Source organism: Microtus oregoni, unplaced genomic scaffold (assembly GCF_018167655.1).
Source record: "Microtus oregoni isolate MIOR12 unplaced genomic scaffold, Mior012 000003F_ref0000135, whole genome shotgun sequence".
Classification (NCBI taxonomy): Eukaryota; Metazoa; Chordata; class Mammalia; order Rodentia; family Cricetidae; genus Microtus; species Microtus oregoni.
Window position 1 is genome coordinate 7,993,282 of NW_024543062.1, and position 25,321 is coordinate 8,018,602.

General features: G+C 49.7%; 2 protein-coding genes across 2 annotated transcripts; both read left to right on the forward strand.

Annotated features, from left to right (window-relative positions):
- The first annotated feature begins 313 nt into the window (after positions 1-313).
- On the forward strand, positions 314-2,287 carry LOC121446618 (WD repeat-containing protein 70-like). Its single transcript, XM_041649344.1, has one exon. It carries the CDS (start codon positions 314-316, stop codon positions 2,285-2,287), a length of 1,974 nt encoding a protein of 657 aa, XP_041505278.1.
- A 9,783-nt stretch (positions 2,288-12,070) lies between these two features.
- Positions 12,071-24,991, forward strand: Ssc4d (scavenger receptor cysteine rich family member with 4 domains). The gene is made up of 10 exons (XM_041648843.1): positions 12,071-12,247; positions 15,139-15,174; positions 15,317-15,622; positions 17,298-17,375; positions 17,872-18,186; positions 20,090-20,167; positions 21,199-21,273; positions 21,370-21,681; positions 22,670-22,747; positions 24,016-24,991. Exons 1-10 carry the CDS (start codon positions 12,082-12,084, stop codon positions 24,330-24,332), a joined length of 1,761 nt encoding a protein of 586 aa, XP_041504777.1. The 5' UTR covers positions 12,071-12,081; the 3' UTR covers positions 24,333-24,991.
- Positions 24,992-25,321: the final 330 nt, after the last annotated feature.

Sequence of the window (25,321 nt, forward strand, 5' to 3'; positions counted from 1 at the left end):
AATACACAGAGACAGAGACAATCAAGCCTTGCATTCTGTCTCCAAGCACTTGTGAGGCTGAGACAGACCATTGAGTTCAAGGCCAACTAGACTACAGAATTCCAGGTCACTAAACCAAGTCAGGTCTCCTAGCACACACTATATCCCAGTATTTAGGGAGTGGAGGTGGGGGATGATTTTGAGTTTGGGCTTCTTGGAATCTTGTCTCAATTTTGTCTCTCTCCTCCTAGACAAAGGCAATCAGGTCAGTCTTGCCGGGAGTGGCACACCGCTTGCATTGGTGATTCTGGAGAGGCTGTGAGATCGGTCAGCCATGGAGCACCTGGGACCCATCGAAGTGATAGGTTCAGATGCGGTGGGACCCCACCCTCAGCTGGCCATCACCATGGGCTTCACAGCCTTCGGGAAGAAAGCTCGCACATTTGACTTGGAGGCCATGTTTGAGCAAACTCGAAGGACAGCTGTGGAAAGAAGCCGGAAAACACTGGAAGCAAGAGAAAAAGAGGAAGACATGAACGGAAAAAAACAATTAAGAAAACAAATTGAAGATGTCGAACCGGCACCATCCAGCTCAAGGGCAGTCAGAGAGTACTCAAAGCCATCGTCAGGGGACATGAGCAGCAGAGAAGGTGAAGACAGTTCTGATTCATCTGATGATGAGTTCTTTGGCCGTCCTTTACCTTCTAAAACGGTAGGAGGACCAGTTTCTACTGGGGATGAAGATATCCTTGGACCTTTACCTCTGCCTCTTGGTGAAGAAGGAGAAGAAGATGAGGAGGAGGATGATGACTCAGAGGTTGAAGGAGAAGAGGAAAACCCTGTCCTGAGGATTCCTGACTCGCACGAGATAACACTGAAGCATGGCACTAAAACAGTTTCTGCTTTGGGTTTGGATCCCTCTGGGGCCCGTTTGGTCACTGGAGGATATGACTACAGTGTTAAATTTTGGGATTTTGCTGGAATGGATGCTTCTCTCAAGGCATTTCGATCCCTCCAGCCTTGTGAGTGCCATCAGATCAAGGCATTACAATACAGCAACACAGGAGACATGATTCTTGTCGTATCAGGAAACTCACAGGCCAAGGTGATTGACAGAGATGGTCTTGAAGTCATGGAATGTATAAAAGGAGACCAGTACATTGTCGACATGGCCAACACCAAGGGTCACACGGCGATGCTTCATACTGGCTCATGGCATCCCAGAATAAGAGGAGAGTTTATGACCTGCTCAAACGATGCGACTGTAAGACTCTGGGAAGTCGAAAATCCAAAGAAGCAAAAGAGTGTTTTTAAGCCTCGGACGATGCAGGGGAAAAAGGTCATCCCCACTACCTGTACGTACAGTAGAGACGGGAACCTGGTGGCAGCAGCCTGCCAGAACGGAAGCATACAGATCTGGGATCGAAATCTGACAGTTCACCCCGAATTCCACTATAAACAGGCTCATGACCCTGGCACAGAGACTTCTTGTGTGGTTTTCTCCTACGATGGTAATGTACTTGCCTCCCGTGGAGGTGACGATACATTAAAATTATGGGATGTCAGACAATTTAATAAGCCATTGTTTTCAGCCTCAGACTTCCCCACCTTGTTCCCAATGACGGACTGCTGTTTCAGCCCCAACAACAAACTCATAGTCACCGGGACCTCTGTTCAAAGGGGATGTGGCAACGGCAAGCTTGTCTTCTTTGAGCACAGGACTCTCCAAAGGGTGTACGAGACCGATGTCACAGATGCCAGCGTTGTCCGCTGCCTCTGGCATCCAAAGCTGAACCAGATCATGGTTGGAACTGGAAACGGATTGGCCAAAGTGTATTATGACCCCGACAAAAGTCAGAGGGGAGCAAAATTATGTGTGGTTAAATCCCAACAAAAGGCAAAACAAGCTGAGAGCCTAACCCAGGGCTACATCATTGCCCCTCATGCCTTGCCCATGTTCCGTGAGCCCCGCCAACAAAGGACGAGGAAACAGCTGGAGAGGGACAGACTGGACCCCCTGAAGTCACACAAGCCAGAACCTCCTGTAGCAGGCCCAGGTCGTGGTGGCCGAGTTGGAGCCCATGGGGGCACCCTGTCATCCTACATTATGAAAAACATTGCCTTGGACAAGACCGACGACAGGAATCCCCGGGAAGCCATTCTGCGTCACGCCAAAGCAGCAGAAGAGAACCCATATTGGGTTTCGCCGGCGTATTCCAAAACTCAGCCCAAAACCGTGTTTGCCCAAGTGGATTCCGATGTTGAAGACTGGAAGCATGAACCAGAGTCGAAGAAGCCTAAGATTTGACTGTCTTATCAGAGCTCTGTGCTCGGAGCCCGAGGCAGGTTGCAGTGTTTCCCCACCCCTGTACTTATCAAATAAAAACATTTAAAATAAGATATCCAATCAGTCCCATAGTGCACACCTGGCAGCAGACTCTCCTCAGCAGGTACCATTTACAATAACCCCAGCGGCAAGCCATTTCCTCATCAGAGCAACAATGGTTGTCCTACATGCAGGCGGCCTCATCCAACCCAGGGAGAGAGCAATCCATCCCACACCGACCTGGGGTATCGGCATTCAATGGACACCTCTGCTTCGTTAGTTCTCAGGATGGACAGGCCGCCCACAGGGCGGGGATCGTGCATCAGGAAGGATTTGTAGACCAGGGCATTTTCTGTCACCTTAGGCAAAGTTGTAAGGTTTTTTTTGAGACAGTATTTCTGTGTAGCCCTGGCTGTTGTGGAGCTTGCTCTGTTGACCAGGCTGGCCTCAAACTTAAGAGATCTGCTGCCTGCCTCTGCCTCCAGAGTGCTGGGGTTAAAGGTGTGTGCCGCCACCGCCCGGGTGCAAAATTGTAATGTTAACCAGATCCAAACCATACACCCTGGTAATGCTCGCTTGGCCCTTGGCCTATGGGAAGTTAAGGAATCCAGCCTAGGAAGGCAGACAGACAAAGCTCAGTTCGACCTGCCCTCTGCTGGCCAGTAAAGAAGAGAGCTGGGCTGGAGAGAAGAGCTCAGTCCCTAATTAGAAGCATTTGGGTTCAATTCCCAGCACTCACATGGCAGGTCACAACTGTCCATAACCCCAGTTCCAGGGGCTGCAACCACCCTTTATGATGTACATACAAGCAAAACACCCACACATAAAAATTAAATGAAAAAAATTGTAAAGGTGGTGGCTCAAGCCTTTAATCCCAGCACTTGGAAGGCAGAGGCAGGTGGATCTCTATGAGTTCCAGGCCAGCTGGTCTACATAGCTAGTTCAAGACAGGCTTTAAAGCTACAGAGAAACCCTGTCTCGAAAACCAAAGCTGTGAGAACCAAGATGGAGCAGTCAGGTGGGCCTGCGACTGAAGCCCATGTCCCTGGAGAAGAGACTAGAAGGACACTGAGGTGGGCCAGTTACAATCCTGGGGGCGTCAGGCTCACATGTTGGACCTGGTGAGCGAAAATATCCAAGTACTGAAACTGACAGATGCCGTGGTCAGCCCTGGGTGGGAGGAGAGACTGGACGTCGATTAGAGTCAAGTGACTACCACACCCGGCCTGACAGTAATTAATAAAGGACCACTAATTCCTAGGATTAGGGAGGGACCTAACCTAGGGTCCCTGGCCGTGGCGAGCTTGTTGGCCTCAGCTGTGTTTGCTGGTTGTGTTGGAAACAGGAGCAGTGTTCGAGATGGAGGAGCAGAGTCAGTCTGTGCTTTGTGCTCATGTCCCCATTCCTCCCTGAACTGGGACGATCTTTCCTGATAGGTTGGCAGATACAAAGCTGGAGCTGTGTGAGGCTGGGGTGGTGACACAGCCTGAAATCCCAGGATGAAGGAGACTGAGGCAGGAGGCTTGTGGGATTGAAGCCAGCCTTGATGACACAACAACAACCAGTCTCACAAAATAAACAGGGGAAGCTGTTGAGAGGACTCCACAGAGTGTCTGCCTCAAGGTCTAAGGATCCGAGTTCAGTCCCCAGAACCCACAGAAAGGTGAGCGAAAGGCTGGAGAGACAGCTCAGTAATTAGGTGTGCTTACTGCCCTTCCATAGGACCCCAGTTCAATTCCCAGCACCTGTACTGGGTGGCTTCTAAACCACCTATAACTCCAGCTACAGGGGATTTGTAGAAGCCTCTCCTGGCTTCCTCGAACACTCATTTGCACGTGGCATACACTAACACGTGCATATACATATTCATAAATATATCTCTCTCTTTTTTGAGAAAGGGTTTTTCTGTTTAGCCTTGGCTATCCTGGAACTCACTCTGTAGACCAGGTTGGCCCTGAACTCACAAAGATCCACGTATCTCTGCTCCTGAATGCTGGGATTAAAGGCATGTACCATCACCACATAAATAAATCTTTAGAAAAATAAATAAAAGGCAGGAGAGATGGCTCAGTAATTAGAACATTTGACAGGCCTACAGAGGACCTGGGTTCGGTTCCCAGCACCTACATGGAGGCTCACAACTAACTGTGTGTAACTCCATTCTCAAGGGGTCAAATGCCTTCTTCTCACTTCCAAAAGCTCCAGGCACAAATGTGATGTTCAGAAATATATGCAAGTTTGACTGTAGAAATGGCTCCGAGGTTAAGAGCACTGCCTACTCTTCCAGAGGTCCTGAGCTCAATTCCCAGCAACTGTGGCTCACAATGCTCTGGAATGAGATCTGGTGTCCTCTTCTGGTGCAGGCATACTTGCAGACAGAACACTGCATACTACATAATAAATAAATAAATAAATAAATAAATGTCATATTACCGAAAAAATAAGAAAGAAATATAAGCAAGGAAAACATTCATACACATAAAGTAAAATTTTTAAATTATTCCAACAAATGAATAAAATATTAATCAAAAATTTTTAAAGACAGTGGTAGAGCTCCCGCCTAGAAGTCTCCAGTGAAGGACTGGGGGCATGGTTCAGTGATAGAGTACTTGCTTAGCATGTGCAATGCCTTGGGTTCCATCCACAGCAGGACCATAAATCGATAACTAATACAAAAAATGAAAAAAGTTAGCTCTTTTCTAAGTCATTGTCTTGAGATGTTAAAAATGAATTTTGGCTTTTTTCTCCTTGATCCCTTGACCTAAACCTAGAGCCATGCTTTCTGAATTCTGGGTTCTTCTAGAACACCACCAGAGCACATCAGAATGGAGGCCAGTGGTGCTCCACCGCTAAAATGATTCCATCTAGTAAGTAATGAAAGATTAGCATGCAAACGAAGCATTTGGTAGATCTCTGAGGTCGAGGCCAGCCTGGTCTACAAAGTGAGTTCTACGACAGCCAGGACTACACAGGGAAACCCTGCCTGGAAACCATCCCCCACCAAAAAAATAAAAAAGAAAGAAAGAAAGAAAGAAAGAGAGAGAAGCATTTGACCAGCTCTCTGTACTCTAAGGAAACTTGTTTTGTGGGCTGGTGTGATGGCTCGGCTGGGTAAGGGAACTTGCCACCAAGTCCGATGACCTACACTGTGGAAGAAAGAACTGACCGCCATATTCACGGACTGGCACATGTGCACCTACACATGTTCACACACGTAAACGAGTGTCATAGAATTTGTGTCTGTGTTTAAAACAGGGTCTCACTATTTATCTCCCCCTGTCCTGGAACTCACAGAGTCTCACCTGCCACTGCCTCCTGCGTGCGTGCGCCCCCAGGCCTGGCTTCTTTTGCTTTTCTGGGGCTTGACTTTGATTTTCCAAGCATGCTGAACAAGCACCCTCACCCTGTGAGCCATCTCCCTTGCCCTGATTGTTGATTTCCTCCCTTCCTTTCTATTTCTGTGTTGAGAGAGGGTCTTACTAGGTAGCTGAGGATAACCTTGTTCTCACAGTGTAGCCCAGGCTGCCTCTCCATCGCCTGTGTCTGATGTTGCAGCTGTCCTCTTTACCAGGCTAGGAACCCATTCAGGTTTTTCTGCAACCTGAGCCTAGAAGAGAGAGCTGGGAGAAAGGAGGGGCCACCTGGCCTCACGGCTCCTCCTTTTCCTCCGAGCCCTTCCTCTGGGCCGCTCACAGCACTAAGGACCACCTCCACTCTCCCTTCGCCTCTCTGGGCCCCAAAGGTCAGGTGGGGACAGGCTGGGGCCACCAGCAGCTCCATGGCCAGCGATATCGCCTCTTCTCTCCTTCCAGCTACGGAAAGAAAAGAAGAAAGGTCTGTGTTGATCTGCATTTGGGGGGCCCTTCCCCCTCCTAAACTTCCCAGGGCAGAGGCAGTCATTGGAACTTGGATTATCTGGAGACGAAAGGACTTAAAGAGCCCAGAACACCCCCACAGGTACGAATCCTTTAGTTTTGCTGGCGTGTGTGTGTGTGTGTGTGTGTGTGTGTGTGTGTGTGTTCTCTGTGTGTAGTAACAGTTTCCTATTAAGACCTCCAGAGACCCTTCTTAAAAAAAAAAAAAACTCTTAATATTACATTATTTATTTATGTGTGTACAGGCACACACACACAACACAACACACACACACACACACACACACGACAGTAACAGGGCAGTTTGCAAGAGTGTTCTCTCCTACCAATATGTTGATCCGGGGAGTTGAACTCTTGAACTCAGGTCATCAGACTTGGTACCAATGGCCTTTACCCGCTGAGCCAACTCATCGTTCCTGAGACCCTTCTAACCACTTTGTTCTATGACTCCATAGCCTCAATTTCATTCAGTCATTCAACAAACGTTTGCTGAACACCCTGTGCCACATATAACTGTTGACTAAGATCTGGTTCTTATCGTGGAGGGTCTGCAGATGGAGGCACTCATAGCAACTGCTAGCATATTAGAGCAGACCAGACACTGGGCAAACCTTTTATAAACGTTAGCCCATTTAATGTGGCAGCAAGTATAAGGGAGAGCCTATGAGACCATTTTGCAAATAAGAACAACGTGGCTTTGCAGCCTCTGATCACCTGCCCCACCGGGGCTGAGAAACAAACCTAAGAAGACTCAAGAACCCTGGATCAGTAGTTAAGAGTAGTGGCTGCTCTTGCTGAGGTCCAGGGTTCGATTCCCAGCACCCACATGGTGATTCACAGCTGTCTATAACAACTCTAGTCCCAACGCCCTCTTCTGGCCTCCCCAGATACCAAGTACATATGCAGTGCCCATATATACCTGCAGACCAAACACCTATGCCCATAAAACTAGAACACAAATATCTGAAAGAACCCTGGAAGGCAGATGTGGTGGGGCCCGCGCCTATAATCCCAGCGTTCAGGGTGGAAACAAGAACGTGAAGCGCACAAGGTCACCTTTGGCTACAGAGGAGTTTGAAACCCTCTTCAAAAACAAAGCACCACAGCCTCTTAGGACAGGGACAAAGCGGTCCCTCCACTGCTGTCCACTGAGAATGGGACAGGGAGAGGGACAGACTAGAGGAGTCAGTTTGGAGCTGAAGGCGGTGGGGCTGAGCCTGGGTTCCCTGGCACACCGTGATCTAGAGAGTCAGGCTGTCTGGGATTTCAAGTCCCTGTCAGCTATCCTGGAGGAGAGTGTCTGTCTCTCTGGGATCCTAGGCTGCAGAAGCAAGGAATACCTTAGGGGCATCTGAGGATTTCTGGCAGGGTCCCTCTGGGAGGGAGGTGAACGGGTCCGGGGTGGCAGGAGGGCTCCCTTAGAACCTGGGAGCCATGGGAAGGCCCAGGAAATTACGCATCCGTACCAGGAAAGACTGACTTGTAGCTGCCATCTTTACGGTTCCCAGTTCCCGGGTCCCAGCTGTCTCCAGTCAGGGTGGGAGGAAGACAAAAGGGGATTATTCTGCGGGGGACTATCCTGGGCTTCCATGAATGGAGTGTCGAAAACCTCGTGTCTGCATCCAGATCTGTTTTCAACCCTCTGTCCAAATGCACTGTCTGCTTGCCAGGGTGGAGTCAAAAGCAAGGGAGAGATCCTCCAGGGAGGGGCACCATGCCCCTGGGCACCTCGGGCTTCAAGGATCCCACACAGGGCCATTTTCTCCTCTACTGGCCCCAAAGGGGCTGGGAGGCAGGTGTGTGCTTCTCTCCTCCAGCCCACGCAAGCCTGGTCCTGCCCCCTTGGCCCTCCAGCTATTTTCTGCATCTGTGCGTTTTCCTTATTCTTAGGATCTTAGTGCACAAATTATGTAAAATTTGTTTGAGATTCGCAGGTGGAGTTGTTTTTTTTTTTTTTTTTTTTGGTTTTTCGAGACAGGGTTTCTCTGTGGCTTTGGAGCCTGTCCTGGAACTCGCTCTGTAGACCAGGCTGGTCTCAAACTCACAGAGATCCGCCTGCCTCTGCCTCCCGAGTGCTGGGATTAAAGGCGTGCGCCACCATCGCCCGGCCTGAGTTGTTTCTTTGTTTGTTTTTTGTTTTTAGGCAGGCCCTGGGTGACCTGGAGCTGTCTTCTAGACCAGGCTGGCCCTCACTCATAGAGGCCTGCCTTCATCGGGGAATTTTTTTTTTTCAAGATTTATTTTTATATGGTATCTCGCCTGAATGTATGTCTGTGTGAGGGTGCCAGATCCCTCCGGGCTGTAGTCACAGACAGTTGTGAGGCGCCATGTGGGTACTGGAAATGAAACCTAGGTCCTCTGGAAGAGCAGCCAGTGCTCTTAACCACCGAGCCATCTCTCCAGCCCGCCCCTGGAGATTTTGTTTTTGTTTTTTTGAGAGGAACAGGAAGCTGAGCCTGGGTCTCAGTCTCTGAAACTCAAGCTGGCCTGGTACTCACCAGGTAGCCAGGCTTTGCCTCAAACTTGGGACAATTCCCCTGCCTCAGAAGTAAATAACCATAACTGGGTGTTTGTTTTGTTTGATTTTTAAGACAGAGCCTCATTGTAGCCCAGGCTGACTTCGATCTTGCTATGTAGCTGAGTGTGACCTTTAATTCTTTTTTAAAATATTTATCTATTGGCTGTGCATGAGTGCTTTGTCTACATATGTGTCATGTGTATGTGCATCGTGTGTGGCTGGTACCTATGGTGGTCAGAAGAGGGCATTGGGTCCTCTGGAACTGGAGTTAGGGGTGGTTACAAGTCACCATGTAAGTGCTGGGAACGAACCTGGGTCCTTCTGGAAGAGCAGCAGATGTGAGCAGTCTTAACCACTGAGCCATCTCTCCAGCCTAATCTGATCTCTTGATCTTTCTGGCTCCACGTTTTATGTGTGTGTGTTTGCAGTTGTGCACACACATAAAGTGCATGGGAGACCAGAGGTTGATGCCAAATGTTCTCCTCGATCATTGCACTTCTTTCTTTCTTTCTTTCTTCCTTCCTTTCTTTCTTTCTTTTTTATGGTGGCACTAATTTTTATTTTATTGATTTTATTGAGCTATACATTTTTCTCTGCTTCCCTCCCTTTCTCTCCCCTCCCCTTCAACACTCTCCCATGGTCCCCATGCTCCCAGTTTACTCAGGAGATCTTTTCTTTTACTACTTCCCATGTAGAGAAGATCCAGGTATGTCTCTCTTAGGGTCCTCATTGTTGTCCAGGTTCTCTGCACGTTATTTCTTAAGGTTTTTTTTTTTGTTTTTGTTTTTTTTTTTTTTCGAGATAGGGTTTCTCTGTGGCTTTGGAGCCTGTCCTGGAACTAGCTCTGTAGACCAGGCTGGTCTCGAACTCACAGAGATCCGCCTGCCTCTGCCTCCCGAGTGCTGGGATTAAAGGCGTGCGCCACCACCGCCCGGCCTTAAGGTTTTTTGGGTTTTTTTTTGTTTTTGTTTTTGTTTTTTTTTTTTTTTGATTTTCGAGACAGGGTTTCTCTGTAGCTTTTTTTGGTTCCTGTCCTGGAACTAGCTCTTCTAGACCAGGCTGGCCTCGAACTCACAGAGATCCGCCTGCCTCTGCCTCCCGAGTGCTGGGATTAAAGGCGTGCGCCACCATCGCCCGGCTGCACGTTATTTCTTGAGACAGGTTCTGCACTCAGGAGGAAGGCAGGCAAGTTTCTGTGATCAAGCGTGACAGGGTCCACATAGCCAGTTCTAGGGTAGGCAGAGATGTGTAGTTAAACTCTGTCTTAAACAAACAAACAAACAAAAAACTCAACTGGGTGGTGATGGTGCACACATTTGATCCCAGCACTTGGGAGGCAGAAGCAGGCGGATCTCTGAGTTCAAGGCCAGCCTGGTCTACAGGGCTAAATCCAGGAAACCTAGAGTTACACAGAAAAACCCTGTCTGGAAAAACATTTTTTTAAAAAAAAGTCTCCAAAAAAGGGGGAAGAATTAACTCAATTTTTAGTTAATGGGGAATTAATTCAATTGTTAGAGTGCATATTTGTCTTTCGGGAGCTCAGAGTTTAATTCCCAACAAAATGGGGCATAATGCCACATGCCTGTAATCTGGGTGCTCAGGAGGTGGAGGATCAGAAGATCTCACTTGGCTTCACAGGAAACTGGAGGCTAGCCTGGGCTACATGGAATCAGCCTAAGTAACTTACAAAAAGAACCAGAGATGTTGTTGAGTAGTAGAACATTTGCTCTGCAAGTATGAATCCCTTGGTCTAATCCTCAACACACACAGACACACATACATGCACACACATACACACGCATATATACACACAGACACACAAACATACACTCATTCAGAAGCATATACACACAGACACACATACATACACACACATTCAGACACATATACACACAGACTCACACATACAAACACATTCAGACACATATATACACATACATATACACACATTCAGACATATACACGCACAGACACACATACATACACACATTCAGACACATATACACATAGACACACACATTCAGACACATATACACATACATACATACACACAAATGCCCCCCACAACCTCATACCACAGATACTCAGATACACACATTCAGACACACATACATACACACACATTCAGACACATACACACAGAGACACATACATGCAAATGCCCTCCACATGCTCATACATGCACGTGCCCCCCACAGACACTCAGACATACGTATACACCAACTCACACACACACATTGACAAAAAACAATGAAAATAAAATCAATAGGGCAGTTGTGGCACATGCCATACTAGAGAAGCAGAGGCAGGGGGGATCTCTGAGTTCGAAGCCAGCCTGGTCTACATAGTGAATTCTAAGACAGGCAGGACTACATAGAGAAACCCCGTTTCAAATCCAAAATAGCCGGGCGATGGTGGCGCACGCCTTTAATCCCTGCACTCGGGAGGCAGAGGCAGGCGGATCTCTGTGAGTTCGAGACCAGCCTGGTCTACAAGAGCTAGTTCCAGGACAGGCTCCAAAGCCACAGAGAAACCCTGTCTCGAAAAACCCAAAAAAAAAAAAAACAAAAAAACAAAAAACAAAATCCAAAATAATGGGGGGCTGGGGAGATGGCTCAGAGGTTAAGAGCACTGGCTGCTCTTCCAGAGGTCCTGAGTTCAATTCCCAGCAACCACATGGTGGCTCACAACCATCTGTAAAGAGATCTGGCGCCATCTCCTGGCGAGTATGTATATAATAAATAATTTTTTTAAAAAATCCAAAATAATAATGATAATGACATAATTAATTAAATAAATATATAAATAAAATTTAAATATTTACCTACAGCTCCCTAAAATTAACTGGATTATTTAAGTACCACCCATAGTAGCAACCACACTTTGGGCTATGAAGGCCTGGAGGATAACTCTGAGCCTCCGAGTCTGCCTTGGTTGGAACCCACCAGCCTGCCAAGCCCATATGTCATTCTTTGTCTTCACACACCTCAGCTACGGCCAAATGCAGCCCCTTATAAATTTCCCTGCTCACCCCATCTTCCCCTTTTGTGAATGGACCTAGGGCCTGTGTGAGTTCAGCAAGGGCTCCAACACTGAGCCACACCGCCAGCTCCTCCGTCAGGGATGATGTGTAGGCTCTCTACAGCCGAGCCATTCCCCCAGATTCTCAATGGCAGAGTCCAGGCAAGCACGCTACTGAGCCCACATGGCCTGGCCCACGTCCATCTTTCTCATCTCTTAGCTGCTGCACTTTCCCTCCACTAGGAATGTCAACCCCATGTGGATATGTTCTTCCTCCCTGCAGCTGGCCCATGCAGCTGGAAGGAAACACTGGGGATCTTGAGTTCCAGATGGTCCAGCTGTGACCTCTCCTCCAATTCTTGATGGGACCCTCTGAAGAGCCATCCACTGGCTGGACGCACAAAGAAGCAGAGATAGAAATGGGTCCCCAGCCTGAGGAGTGGAGCCAGGGATGGAAGCCTGGGGAGGGCGGTGCAGCCCCTTTGCCCCTCCCCCCAGCACTGTCCTTGCTACTTCTCTTCCCACTGGGTGAGTATCCCCAGGCAGCCCCTGCTATTCCTCTCTAACTCTCAGTTCTCCCCACTGTCAACCGTGGCGGGAGACCAGGCAAGATGGCACATATCTGTCATCCCAGTCGAAGCAGAAGAGTCAGAGAATCAAGGACATACTCAGCTACATATCAAGTTCCAGGCAAGCTGGGGCTACATGAGACCCTGTCTCAAAACAACAAAAACAAGGCAGGCAGTGGTGGTGCACACCTTTAAATCCCAGCCCTTGGGAGGCAGAGGCAGGCAGATCTCAGAGTTTGAGGCTAGCTTGGTCTGCAGCCAGGACTACACAGAGAAACCCTGTCTCCAAAAAGCCAAACAAACAAAAACTAGACTTTACCCCCAGCACTCGAGAGGCAGAGGCAGGCGGATCTCTGTGAGTTTGGGGTCAGCCTGGTCTCTGAAGCAAGTTCCAGGACAGACAGCCCTGTCTTGAAAAACAAGCAGACAAGCAAAAGGAAAAGGACAGGCAAGATGACTCAGCAAGTGAGAAAGCTTGTCATCAAGGCAGAGGACCTGAGCTAGATTCCTAGAATCTGCATGATGGAAAGAGACTCAACTTCCCAAAGTTGTCCTGTGTACATGACACATGCATGCATGAGCGTGCCCACGTGTGTGTGCACGCACGCGCACACACACACACACAACCCATATATATGTACTTGAAGAGAAGAAGCATGAGGAATGTTGGCCAAGGTCTATAACCTCAGCACCTAGGAGACAGAATCAGGAGGCTAAAAAAATTCAAAACCATACTCATTTTCACAGCAAATTCCAGGGGAACCCGAACTATGTGACATTTCCTCAAGAAATCATTGAAAAGGGACTGGAGACTATGGCTCACTGGTTAAGAACACTCACTGCTCTTCCAGAGGACCCAAATTCAATTCCTAGCATCCTCTTTGTGGTTCACAACGACCCCTAACCTCAGTTCCAGAGTATCTGATGCCCTCTTCTGGCCTCTGGCGGTACTGCTTGTAGTGCACAGACAACATGTAGGCAAAACACGCACACAATAAAATAAAATTTCCTTTTTTCTTTTTTTAATTTATTTTTGTTTTGTTTTGTATTTTTTTTTTTTTGGTTTTTCGAGACAGGGTTTCTCTGTAGCTTTGGTGCCTGTCCTGGAACTAGCTCTTGTAGACCAGGCTGGCCTCGAACTCCCAGAGATCCGCCTGCCTCTGCCTCCCGAGTGCTGGGATTAAAGGCGTGCGCCACCACCGCCCGGCACTGTATTTTTGTTTTTGAGACAAGGTTTCTTTGTGTATCTTTGGCTGCCCTAGAACTCACTCTGTAGACCAGACTGGCCTCAAACTCACAGAGATCCGCCTGCCTCTACCTCTCAAGTGCTGGGATTAAAGGTGTGTGCCACCACTCCCAGCTAGCGAATAAAATAATTTTTAAAACAATACTAAAATGGCTAGTGAAGGGCTGGAGAGATTGCTCAGTGGTTAAGAGCACTGCCTGCTCTTCCAGAGATCCTGAGTTCAATTCCCGGCAACCACATGGTGGCTCACAACCATCTGTAGTGAGGTCTGGTGACCTCTTCTGGCCTGCAGACATACACACAGACAGAATATTGTATACATAATAAATAAATAAATATTAACAAAATAAATAAATAAATAAAATAAAATGGCTAGTGAAAGCTGGGCGTTGGTGGCGCACGCCTTTAATCCCAGCACTCGGGAGGCAGAGGCAGGCGGATCTCTGTGAGTTCGAGGCCAGCCTGGTCTACAAAGGGAGTTCCAGGACAGGCTCCAAAGCTACAGAGAAACCCTGTCTCGAAAAACAAACAAAAAAACAAACAAAAAAACAAAACAAAAAAAAAGAGATTAGCCTGCTCTACAGAGCAAGTTCCAGGACATTCAGGACAACACAGAGAAACCCTGTTTCAGAAGACCACCCCACCAAAAATCCCAGGATTAGCAGGTATGGTGGCATACTGCTATAATCCCAGTATTTGGAGGCTGAAGCAGGGGAATCACAAGTTCCAAACCATCCCAGGACTACATAAAAACCTGCCTCGAAGATTTTATTCTAACCAGAGAGATGGCTTGGCAGTTTAAACAGTCACAGTTAGTGCAGAGGACCTGAACTTGGTTCCCAGGGGACCTCGGACTCCTCTGCGTAACTCCAGCTGGAGAGGCCCTAACTCCCTCTTCTGTCCTCCAAAGATTCCTGCATATACATGGAATACATCCAAACCCTGTCTTGAAAAAAACTAAAAAAAATAATAATAAAATAAAATAAAAAAATAAAATGGCTAGTGAGATGACCCAGCAGATGAAGGCACTTGCTGAAACCACCCAAGTTCGATTCCTGAGACCCATATGATAGAGGTGGATATCCAACTCCTAGAAATTATTTTTGACTCCACAGACATACACACATAAATGTTGGCCCACGCCTTTAATCCCAGCACTTGGGAGGCAGAGGAAGGTGGATCTCTGAGTTTGAGGCCAGTCTGATCTACAAAGCAAGTTCCAGGACAGCCAGAGCTGTTTTACAGAGAAACCCTGACTCGAAAAAAACAAAAACAAAACAATAATAATAACTAATTCTTAAAATGAAAAATGACACCAAAACACTGCTTTGTAGAGAGAGAAGCCTCGGCCACTCAGATCCCTTGCAGGTAGCAGAGGGAGCTACTGAGATTTTGCTATCGAGACGAATGGGTCTGGAGCCAATCTTTAAAGATTATGGACCTCTGGGATAGGGAGGGTGGGGGTGGTCCCACAGATGAGGCCTTTGGAAAAGGAGGCCTCCAAGAGGAGGAGAGTGAAGGTGAGACCGTGGGCAAGGGGAAGCTGTGTGAAGGGACCAGTTCCCCCAAACCTAGCAGAGACTCACGTTCTTCCTCTGTTTCAGCCAGTGCCCTCCAGCCAACTCCACTGCCCTTTCCAGGTAGGTTCTGCCTCTACCCCTTCAACTGTTCACGGATACTCCCAAGCTGGCATGGCCCAGCCACATGTTTGAAGACTCCCATGACATCCTGTAGTTTCGGCTCCCGATTCCCCATCGCACCAGCTTGTCCTCCTTTTTACAGAACTGAGGTTGGTAGGCGGCCCAAGCCGCTGCCGAGGGCGCCTGGAGGTCATGCACGGCGGTTCCTGGGGCAGTGTTTGCGATGATGACTGGGATGTTGTGGATGCCAACGTGGTGTGTCGTCAGCTGGGCTGTGGCCTGGCATTGCCAGTGCCGCGGCCCCTGGCCTTTGGCCAAGGCCGAGGCCCCATTTTCCTGGATAACGTGGAGTGCCGGGGGCAGGAAGCTTCTCTGAGCGAGTGCGGCAGCAGGGGCTGGGGTGTCCACAACTGCTTCCACTATGAAGATGTGGCGGTCCTGTGTGATGGTGAGTGAAGGAGGGGACACCGCGAGGCCAGGGAAGCTGACTGGAGTACTTTTCGCTCACGGACCAAAGGGACTAGCAGGGTCCAGGTGGGGCTTGAACCCCCACACAGAGTACCCCTCCTGGTTTTTCTTTTTTCATGATTAAGGATTGAACCTGGGTCCTCGTGCATGCTAGGCCATTACTTTACCACTGAGACACATGTCCAGCCTGTGTCAGAATGACTCTAGGCAAATAATCTACCACTGAGCTGTGCCCCACCCACCCCATTCATCCATCCATCCATCCATCCATCCTTCATTCATTCATTTGACATGAAGACCAAGATGGGTTGGAACGCCTGATTCTTCTCCCTCCACCTGCTAAATGCGAGAATTACAGGCATGAATCATCATACCAGACTTACCACTCCCTTTTAATAGACCCCTGGGGTCTCTGGTCACAAGCTCTGCAGTGCTTAGAGCTGCTGCAGAAACTCAGAATCTCTGGCTTTGAGAGCTGTTATCTAGCTGGCAAATGTGAGCAAGAACACAAGCTGTAGTCACAGCCTAGACTTTCTGATTCTGCAGGTCTGCGGTAGGGCCTGAGAATTTAATTTTTCTAGTAAATTCCCCAGGGATGTCAACTGCATTAAGAACTGGGCTTAAGACGGACAGTGGTGGCACACACCTTTAATCCCAGAATTTGGGAGGCAGAGGCAGATGGATCTCTGTGAGTTCAAGTCCAGCCTGGACTACAGGGTGAGTTCCAGGACAGGCTCCAAAGCTACACAGAGAAACCCTATCTTGAAAACCAAAAAACAGAAAAGAAGGAAGGAAGGAAGGAAGGAAGGAAGGAAAAAGGAAAGAGTCTGGGCTTAAGGGACTGGAGAGATAAGAGCACCAACTGCTCTTCCAGAGGACTCAGGTTTGATTCCTAGCACCCACATGGTGACTCATTAACAACCCCTAATTCCAGTTCCAGGCGATCATCTAATGCCCTCTTCTGGACTCCACTGGCACTCCATGTATGTGGGGTATAGATATACATACAGGCAAAACAATCATATACATAAAATAAAAATAAATAAAGAAGCTGGCGAGATGGCTCAGTGGTTTAGAGTTCTGGCAGGACTTGGAGAGGATCTCACCAACACTCACATGGTAATTCACAGACACCCATAACTCTTCTGATCTCTGCAGACATCAGGTATACACATGACATGGTGTACAAACATACATGTAGACAAAGTACTCAGGCACATGAAATGAGCAAATCTAAAAAGTGTTTATAATAACCAATCAATAAACAAAATGAGCAATAAAGAGCCCCCAGCATGGACCTCTGGTCCCCAGGCACACATACATGGTGCACGTACCTGCACGTATACATGCACACATGTGTACACAACATACATATACAACAGCAAAAAAATAGCAAGAACTAGGCTTTTGAACAGGCATGGTGACACATGCCTATGATACTAGCACTGGGGAGGCCGGAGAATCAGAAGTTCAAGGTCATTCTTGCCTACACAGCAAGTTTGACGTCAGACAGTGGTTCTCTATATCCAGGACTTGGGGCTGTGATCCTGAAAGCAGGCATCTTAGGGCTCTAGACTCCTCACCCTCACATGCTGTGTGAGGATGGTGAACGGAAAGATCCACGCATCTTTGCTTCCTCCCTCCTTCCTCTGCAGAATTCTTGCACACACAGCCCCCAACAAGGAAGGTGCTGACTAGTGTAGCACCTGCTACAACCCTCCAAAACGGGAAAGGTAAGTCATGCTTGTGTGGGGAGACCCTGGATAGGCTAGAGGAGGTGACAGGAGGGTGGTGAGGGCTTCAAGGTCACAATGAGACAAGGGGACAAGGAGAGGGAAGACCCCTGGGGGAAGAGGGACCCATTATCAGGGAGGGCTTTGTGGGAGAGGAAGTGTGTCAGCCACATCTTGCAAAGTGAGGGTTTCTTTGAGCCTCTGGACATGACAAACAGGAACATTGGAGAAGGCCAGTGGAGCAGGGATAGAAAAGAAAAGGCTGGTTTTAGGTCAGGATGACACATTTTAACTGGTTATCCTGGGACCCACAATCCAGCACTCTGGATTGTCAGAAGGTTTGGTCAAGGGGTGAGCAGGCTAGTTTATCCCTGCTGGGGTGAGGCCCTAGGGAGGGCACTGTCCTTGGCCTGGTGCATAGATGAAGTGAATTAAGATGCCTTCTCGTGGCTTATAAGATGCTGCTTGTCCCACCTTCTCCATCCACCTTCACCAGGTGAGGGCAGCGTGCGCCTGGTGGGCGGCGCCGGCCCATGTCAAGGCCGGGTGGAGATCCTGCACGGTGGCCTGTGGGGCACTGTCTGCGATGACGACTGGGGGTTGCCCGACGCTGCTGTTGTGTGCCGCCAACTGGGCTGTGGGACCGCCTTGGCCGCCACCACTAATGCCTTTTTCGGCTACGGCACCGGACATATCTTGCTGGACAATGTTCACTGCGAAGGTGGCGAGCCCCGCCTGGCAGCCTGCCAGAGCCTCGGCTGGGGCGTACACAACTGCGGACACCACGAAGACGCTGGGGCGCTCTGTGCAGGTGCCAGGAGCAGGCGGGGGCGGGGCCAGGAGCAGGCGGGGGCGGGGCCTTACCGGGGAGAAAGGGTGGGGGAGGAGAACTGGAGGAAGTGAACTAGGACTGGGAGGGGAAAAGGGCTTGGCTAACTCTTTCCAGATCTCTCCAGAAAGGCTGTATTACCTATCTTATCTCAGGCCTGCGCTGGGGAGGCAACTTAGAATAACCCTCATTATTCTCACATACTGAAGCTATATAGAATATATATGTTCCTCTGTTATTAGAAATGCCTCCAGAATTTTCTAGCATTTTCCAAGTATTCTTCATGGACTATTTCAGAATAAAGCAAAAAATATTCCAGGATTGCTCCCTCAGAGATATTTTCAAAGCCCCTACCTGCAGAACCCTGCTCAGTTATTTACAATTCTGAGGATATAATAAATAGAATATTCTTCTTTATGGCCTATTTCCAATTTGGAAGGTGTTTTCAGTAAATAAAAGGTAGGCATTGGGGTGGAGGATGTAGCTAGATGAAGGAGTGCTTGCCTAGCATTCATGAAGTCCTGAGTGTAATCTCTAGCCCCGCATAAACCAGGCATACTGGTATATACTGATAACTCCAGCACTCAGGACATGCGTCATAACGAATTGCTCATCCCCTACTACATAATGAGTCTGAAGCCAGCCTGGGCTACATAAAACCCTGTCTCAAAGTAAAGTAATAAAAGGCTGGGCCTGGTGGTGCATTCCTTTAATCTCAGCCCTTAGGAGGCAATGACAGGCTGATATCTGTGAGTCCAAGGCCAGGTGAGACAGGGCTACTTAGTGAGACCCTGTCTCAAAGTGAAATAAAATAGATGTGATTTTTGTCTCGCTGAGGCAGGGTCTCTCTCTAGTCTGGGTTGGCCCTCCTCCTATATTAGCTTCCCTAGTGCACTAGCCCCCCCTACCCCGTCTATCAGATGAGTTATTATCGTTGTGTGCTGGGAAATCAAACCCAGAACGTTGTGCATATAAACTAGGTACTCCGCCTCTGTGCTAAATATACCCTTAGCCCAGCAAATAAGACTCGTGGAGCCGGAACACCATTTCACAGACGGATTCTGTTCTATTAGATGGAAAGTGTTTGTGACAAACCAGGTTATCATTCCCATCTTACAGATGGGAAAGTTGAGGTAGTAAAAGGCAGAGCCTTACTGAGTGACCCAGAGCCCTAGCAGAATCACCACTGACCTCACTCAATGGAGTTCACACTCCCTCCCTTTCTAGCCTCATTTTATTTAGAGAATAGGATAAAGATTTTATCTTTTAGCCGGGCAGTGGTGGCGCACGCCTTTAATCCCAGCACTTGGGAGGCAGTGGCAGGCGGATCTCTGTGAGTTTGAGACCAGCCTGGTCTACAAGAGCTAGTTCCAGGGCAGGCTCCAAAACCACAGAGAAACCATTTTATCTTTTATTTTAGCCTGGCCTTGAACTCAGTACTTAAAGGGTGACCCTACACTTCCATTCCTCCTGCCTCTACCTTCCCAGTGCTGGGATTACAGACATATACAACCACAATCATTTCACGAGATGTTAGGATGGACCTAGGGCTTCGAGCATGCTAGGCAAGCACTCTGCCAACTGAGCTATGTCCCCCAGCCAGAAAATTAGCCTTGTTATATTCAGAAATGAGCAGAGGTCCCTAGCAGGCAAAGCTCTGCATCTTTGTATGTTGTACACATTGGGCTTCTTAAGAACACGGGACACTGAAATGAAAGCATGCAACAGGTTTGCACCCATCTATACCACACAGATTACTACGGTCAAGGTTGGACGGGGCTCTTCATGTCCTGGCTGGGCTCCCAGCCCTGCGAGTCAAATATGTTTTCTTTTGGGAGACAGCCTTGGTCCTATGTCTGACCCGCTGTCTTTTCTCCCACTCCAGCTCTGGGTCCTCCAACTTTCACTGCACCACCTTCCTTGGCCACGAAAGAAGACCGGGCATGGCGCACTGAGCCAGCAGGTGAAGAGCCCACCTTCCCAGCTGCCAGGGGTAGGACAAGGCTCCAGGAAGGGGTAGGAACTAAGGAAACTGTTCTAGAAGACACAGGAAAGTGACTTCGGCTAAGACTTTGGAGCAGATCGTAGAGATGGTCAAATCAGGGATTGCTGCTGAGGTAGGGAATTGAGAGTCCATGTGAGGGAATTCAAATTGGAAATCAAGGTGAGAAGTTTGGAATTAGAGCTACAACTATCACTATGATTCCAATTAGTATATTTGGGGCTGGAGGGATGGCTCAGTGGTTAAGAGCATTGCCTGCTCTTCCAAAAGACCTGGGTTCAAGTCCCAGCAACCACTTGGCGGCTTGCACCTGTCTATACTCCAGTTCCAGAACTTCTGACACTCTCATACAGACATACATGCAAGCAAAAACACCAATGAACATAAAATAAAAATAATAAAAATTAATATATTTAAGATTTGGGAGTTGAGGGTTTTAACTCAGTTATATTCCAGCACCACATAAACCAGGCATGGTGGTTCATACCAATTAAGGCCGGAGAGCTTTGGAGTCCAAAGCCAACCTAAAGGACACAGCAAGACCTTGTCTTCAAAACCCCAAAAGATTTTAACCCTAAACCGGGCTATGGTGGCACACGCCTTTAATCCCAGCACTCGGGAGGCAGAGGCAGGCCTCTGTGAGTTCGAGACCAGCCTGGTCTACAGAGCTAGTTCCAGGACAGGCTCCAAAGCCACAGAGAAACCCTGTCTCGGAAAAAAAAAAAAAAAGATTTTAACCCTAGAACTCTGGAGGGAGATCTGAGCTCAACCCTGTCTGTATAGTGAGTTCCAGGCCATTCAAGGTTACAGGAGAACCTGTCTCGAAAAAGAAAAAAGAAAAAAAAAAGGGAGGAAAAACTCAAAAGATGTTTGTTTTTATCAAGTTTTCTGGCGACTTCACAGATAGCACTGTGGCTCTGGGCAGAAAAGTGGGTGTGGTAAAATGGCCTCCCTGCCCCCCACCCCCTTCAAAGGCTCCCCTGTCTCGACAGCTACAGGAGTTGGTGCCCTGCCTTCCAGGGATACCATGCGGTTCACCACGGCTGCCTGGGCCTCGGGAAAGAAGAGTAAGTGGCCTCCCGGGTCCCGCCCGGGGTGGGAGCGGGTGGGATGCGGGCTGCAGTAGGGATCCCGCCGCCCAGCCCGGCCTGTGCGCCCTGCAGGCGGCAGGCTGCGGCTGGTAGGCGGCCCGAGCCCGTGCCGCGGCCGCGTGGAGGTGCTGTACGCCGGGGGTTGGGGCACCGTGTGCGATGATGACTGGGACTTCGCGGACGCGCGCGTGGCCTGCCGCGAGGCGGGGTGCGGGCCCGCGCTCGGAGCCACGGGCCTTGGTCATTTCGGCTATGGCCGAGGCCCCGTGCTGTTGGACAACGTAGGCTGCACCGGGACCGAGGCCCGCCTCAGCGATTGCTTCCACCTGGGCTGGGGACAGCACAACTGCGGCCATCACGAAGACGCCGGAGCCCTGTGCGCAGGTGAAGCTGGCGGGAGGGGTGGAGTCCGAGGAGGAATGGGCGCGGCCGCCCGCGGGCGCTTTGCGCGATGTGGGCGGGGCGCGGGCGAGCGGGACGAGACGTGAAGACGCAGACGCTGGGGTGTGCGCATGCGCTCGCAGGCAATATGGGCGGGGTTCTGCGTGGGGCGGGGCATGGGCATATGCAGCCTCGTGGGCGTGGCCTCTTGAAACCCTCGCAGCGGGGGTGGGGCCAAGCCTGAAAGGCATGGGTGGGGTCGTGCGCCTGCGCCTACTGCCCCGTGGGGACCTGAGTAGCCTTTAGGGCCGGTCCAAGATTGAAAAGACGAGCAACTGCACGCAGGCGCCCACTGTTTTGTGGGCGGGTAGTCGAGAATGGCGCGGGGCCTCGCCGCGCATGCTCCGTGGTGAGGGCTAAGCGGGTTCTGATGCGGAATGGGCGTGGCAGTCTCTGCTGCACTGCAGCGGAAGTATTACGCACAGGGGAGTAGCCGCACCCTCCAGGCGCTGCTTGCGCCTGTGCGGTAGCGGTGTGACCGGAAGGGCGAGTCCTCTGCAGGGAGAGAATAGGGCACGACGTAGGGAGGGTTCGTGCTGTGCTGTCTCCGACTTGCAAAGGGTTGTGTGATTCCATCCTTGCTGAGTCAAGGTTCCTCCTAAGTACTAGTGATGGAGAGGAAGCAGGTGGAGTAGACTACTTTCCCAGAGATAGCCTTTGACTTTTCAGAGAAATCAGTGAAAAAAGGCCGCTTACAAAGTCTGACGAGACATGGTGTACTCCTTTTGTTCATTGCTTGTTGCAGAAAGTGGCATCTCCATCTCCATTGGCTGCCCAGGCTTCGGGGGTCCTCCTGTGTCTTGGCAGTTTTGGGGGGTTCTTTCTGTCTCTATAACATGAGAAAGTTAGGAGAGATGGATGACCTGGCTCTAGGGAGTATGTTTACCAAAGTGACAGCCCCCCACTTTTTTTTCTGCCCTTGCTGAGCCAGGCCCAGAGGAGCTGGGACTCCAAGTCCAGCAGGATGGTTCTGAGACCACCCGAATGCCCAGTCCTCGGCCCAGAGATGGTAGGTGCTTACTGCCACTGAAAATGAGGTTGGAACCTTGGGATTAATATGAATCTGGACTGAAGAAGGGCAAAGCAGAACTGACCAGGACCTAGAACACTTGTCCTTTTGTGCTGTTCCCAGGCCTCACGGATGGGAGTATAATACCCAGGAAGGAGGAGGTAGATTTTAAACTAGTCTGGAACTGGGGGTCGGGAGTAGGGGATATAGTCCTGTGAGTGGAGTGCTTGCCTGGCTTGCAGGATCTTCAGGTTCAGTCTCTAGTCATGTCATCTGTGGGCCGGCCCTTTCTGACCCCTGGCTTTATCTGTGACACAGCACCTCATAAATTGGGTGTCTTGGAACACCCCTGTAATCCCAACATTTTGACTGAGGCAGAAAAATCAGTTCAAGGCCAGCTCTGTGTATTTGAAGCCCACCTGGGTCTCACAAGTCTAAATACTAGAGCAATCTAGAGACTTCTAGTGTTGGGATCGAACTGAAAGGATGGGGATCCAATCTAGGAGCTAGAGAATGCAGAATTAGCGTGATGGGCCCATGGCTTTCATCCCGTCATTATGGAGATTTAGGTTTGAAGGATAGCGAATCCAAGGCCAGCCTAGGCCACATACCTCTCAGAAAAACAACTAGTTAGCTCAGGGAATCCAGGTGCAGAAGGGGAGACAGGAAACTTTGGGGGGCAAGAGAAGACACTGTCACATAGCTAACCTAAGGGACTGAGACTGTGAGCAGAGGCCTTAGCAGAGAGCACAGCACTGAGGCACGTGTTATTTCTTCAGTCTCAAGTCCTGCTGCCCAGCTTTAATGTCCTGAGGGCTCCCAGGGCATCCCTTGACCTAGTCTAGCATGGAAGTTTCCAGCATGTTAGTTCCTCCTTTTAAAAACAGTTTTTTATTACTTTGTCTCATGAGGGTCTTACTATATAGCTCTGGTTGACCTGATATTTGCTCTGTGGGCCAGGCTGGCTTCAAACTCGCAGAGATCCCCCTGCCTCTGCCTCCCTAGTGCTGGGATTAAAGGTGTGCACCACCGTGTCCAGCATTATTTATTGGTGTCTGTGTGTACGTGCATGCATGTGTTCACACCCATGTGAACACACAACAGTATGAATGTGAAGGTCAGAGGACACAACCCGTGGGAATTGCTCTTCTCGCTTCACTGATTGGTTCTTAGGGGTGGAACTCAAACCACGTGACTTGATGGCAACCATGGAGCCATCTCTTGAGCCTGTGGGCTCTTCTGACCCTCCGGCCTTATCTCCAACCCAGGGCACCTCCGCCTGGCTAGTGGAAGCCACCGATGTGAGGGGCGTGTAGAGCTCTTCTTAGGACAGCGGTGGGGCACTGTCTGCGATGACGCCTGGGACCTACGGGCAGCCATTGTCCTGTGCCGTCAGCTGGGATGTGGCCAGGCTCTGGCAGCCCCCGGCGAGGCCCACTTTGGCCCAGGCAGAGGCCCCATCCTCTTGGACAATGTCAAATGCCGAGGAGATGAGAGCACCTTGCTACTCTGCTCTCATATCCGCTGGGATGTCCACAACTGTGACCACAGCGAGGACGCCAGTGTCCTGTGCCAGCCATTGTGACACAGCTGGCTGTACACTCTGGATCATATCAAAGGAGCCTATTGGGGAACTGCCCCTCCTTTTCAAGGATCCCCTCCTGTGATTTCTGCAGTTCCTGGTGCCCCTTTATCCCCTTGCAGGGGGGAGCTACACTGCAGTGCCCACCCCCGTCCTCTTACTGTGTGGCCTCAGACTGTTATCACCTGCTAGAGGCCCAGTACAGTGAACGTGGTAATGTGCCCAGTCAAAGCAGATGTGGGAGAATGACTCTCCTCTTCTCTTTGGGGAAACTCATATCGTACCCCCAACCATTCTTCTCTCCACCCATATCCACAAGGCTTGGGCTCACGGCAAATGCCCTTAAACACTTCTAATGACCTGTTTTGGTCTCCCCCTCTCCCAAAAGAGGGGAGGCAGAAGGGGTTGGGCTGTTCTTTCTACAGACTGTCAGGGGACTGCAGAAGATCCTAGGTCCTCACCTTCCCTGCTGGGTGAGGACCTGGACTCAGATGGTGCTCGGCTGAACAAGGGGGCTTCAGGGGACAAAGCAGGGACAGGAGGAGCCCCTTCCTGCACCGTCTCTGATTTCCACTGCCCCTGGCACAGAGCCTCCACTCTGCAGTAGCAAAGAAGCCTGGAGGCCTGTGGCCACTGTTCATAGGTGCCAAGTCAATAAAGCATTATTCCTGGGTCTTTTAACTGAGGTCATTGTTTGAGAACCTGTATTGGGGCAGTTGGAAAGACTCCAGGCAGGACTTTCTGGAGAAAACCCAGCGTAGAGATGAAAGGCTGTGGTCCAAGAGCATCATCCAGGAGTTCTTCACTGGCTCATCACAGCCTGGAAACGCTGAATCACCATGGAGCCTCAGGCTCCTCGAGGAGCTTCTGGTCATCCTCCCTATTCTATCACACACTCACAAATCTAGATCCAGGAAAGGAGAGGAAGTCCAGCTCCCAGTCCCTGTACTGAGGGTGCTGAGGAAGCAAGAACGCTGGAAGTTTCAGGCCAG

What these genes read in the sequence shown, in the direction of transcription:
- LOC121446618 (XM_041649344.1), top strand. Translation starts at nt 314, where the DNA reads ATGGAGCACCTGGGACCCATCGAAGTGATAGGTTCAGATGCGGTGGGA.
- Ssc4d (XM_041648843.1), top strand. Translation starts at nt 12,082, where the DNA reads ATGGGACCCTCTGAAGAGCCATCCACTGGCTGGACGCACAAAGAAGCA. An exon ending in GCTACTTCTCTTCCCACTGG is followed by an intron (nt 12,248 to 15,138) that starts GTGAGTATCCCC and finishes CCTCTGTTTCAG; the next exon opens with CCAGTGCCCTCCAGCCAACT. An exon ending in TGTGGCGGTCCTGTGTGATG is followed by an intron (nt 15,623 to 17,297) that starts GTGAGTGAAGGA and finishes CTTCCTCTGCAG; the next exon opens with AATTCTTGCACACACAGCCC.